Source organism: Parus major, chromosome 10, assembly GCF_001522545.3.
Source record: "Parus major isolate Abel chromosome 10, Parus_major1.1, whole genome shotgun sequence".
Lineage (NCBI taxonomy): Eukaryota > Metazoa > Chordata > Aves > Passeriformes > Paridae > Parus > Parus major.
The window spans coordinates 1,744,248-1,745,318 of NC_031779.1; the positions used below are offsets into that span (position 1 = coordinate 1,744,248).

Below are 1,071 nucleotides of genomic sequence, written 5' to 3' on the forward strand. Positions count from 1 at the left end.
AACCCAAATCTTCCCCATCCCACTATTCCCTCCTCCACCCCAAATCCTCCCCATCCCTCCTCCAACCCAAATCTTCCCCATCCCATTTTTCCCTCTTCCTACCCAAATCCTCCCCATCCCGTTTTTCCCTCCTCCACCCCAAATCCTCCCCATCCCACTTTTCCATCTTCCTACCCAAATCCTCCCCATCCCGCTGTTCCCTCACAGGTGGCACCTACCAAATTCCCAGACGTCACGCACTGGCCTTCATTTTTCACCGGGAACTCTTCCTAGGATAAAAGACAAGGAAACGCCTCCTCCATTCCTGCCCTCTCAAGGCCAGCACGCGTGGGCTCGGTACGAGGCCACCAAACCCCTCTAGGTGTCCTTGTCCCACACCCCTGGTGCCTGAAACCCCTCGGGAAGGCCGGGCTGGATGCCAGGGATGGAATCCGAGCCAGGATGGCTGGCTGAAAACATCTTGTGGGGCAGCCAGGACCTCGGGGGGATGGCACCCAGGGAAGGACCCAACGCGGGAGATTTCTCCCCGCTGCAGCCGTTCCTTCCCGGTGGGATTTTGCTTCCTGGAGGGATGGGCCCGGAATGTGGGCTAGGATGTGGATCCCAGATATTTTTTATGGAGTTTTGAGGCCAAACCCAGCAGCAGAGCCTCCTCACCGTGTAGTTCTCACGGGTCGCAAAGTCGTAGTAGTAGAGCCGCCCCTCACCCCCAACGTAGATGGAGGAGGTGTTTTCCTGGTGGAAGAACACCGGGAATCTCTCCGTCCGCGGGAACACATATTCCTTGGCACCTGGGAATGGCACACGACGCCTCAGGGAGCTGCTGTGGGGGCACCCAAACTTCCCGTGCCCTTAGGAAAAACCCCGGAGGAAAACACAGGGCTGGAACCCCCAGGAGGGTCAGGAAAGGGGACAGGTGGCTCCCGGGCTCCTGCTGTTGTCCCCTGGGCCCCTGGGAATGGGAGAGCTCCACAAGGAAGGGAGGAAGCAGGGCTTGGATCCCCAGGAGGATGGACAGGGTTTGGATCCCCAGGAACAATCAACAGGATTTGAATCCCAGGAGGATGGGCA

At 58.6% G+C, this 1,071-nt stretch overlaps 1 protein-coding gene across 1 annotated transcript in view; it reads right to left on the reverse strand.

The window, feature by feature from the left end:
• SEMA7A (semaphorin 7A (John Milton Hagen blood group)) overlaps positions 1-1,071 on the reverse strand; it is a 24,106-nt gene that overhangs the window by 10,305 nt on the left and 12,730 nt on the right. The window contains exons 2-3 of the mRNA XM_015638439.3: positions 658-791; positions 219-269 (exon numbers count right to left, since the gene is read on the reverse strand). Coding sequence (XP_015493925.1) covers positions 219-269; positions 658-791 — 185 coding nt within the window. The remainder of the gene's footprint in view (positions 1-218; positions 270-657; positions 792-1,071) is intronic.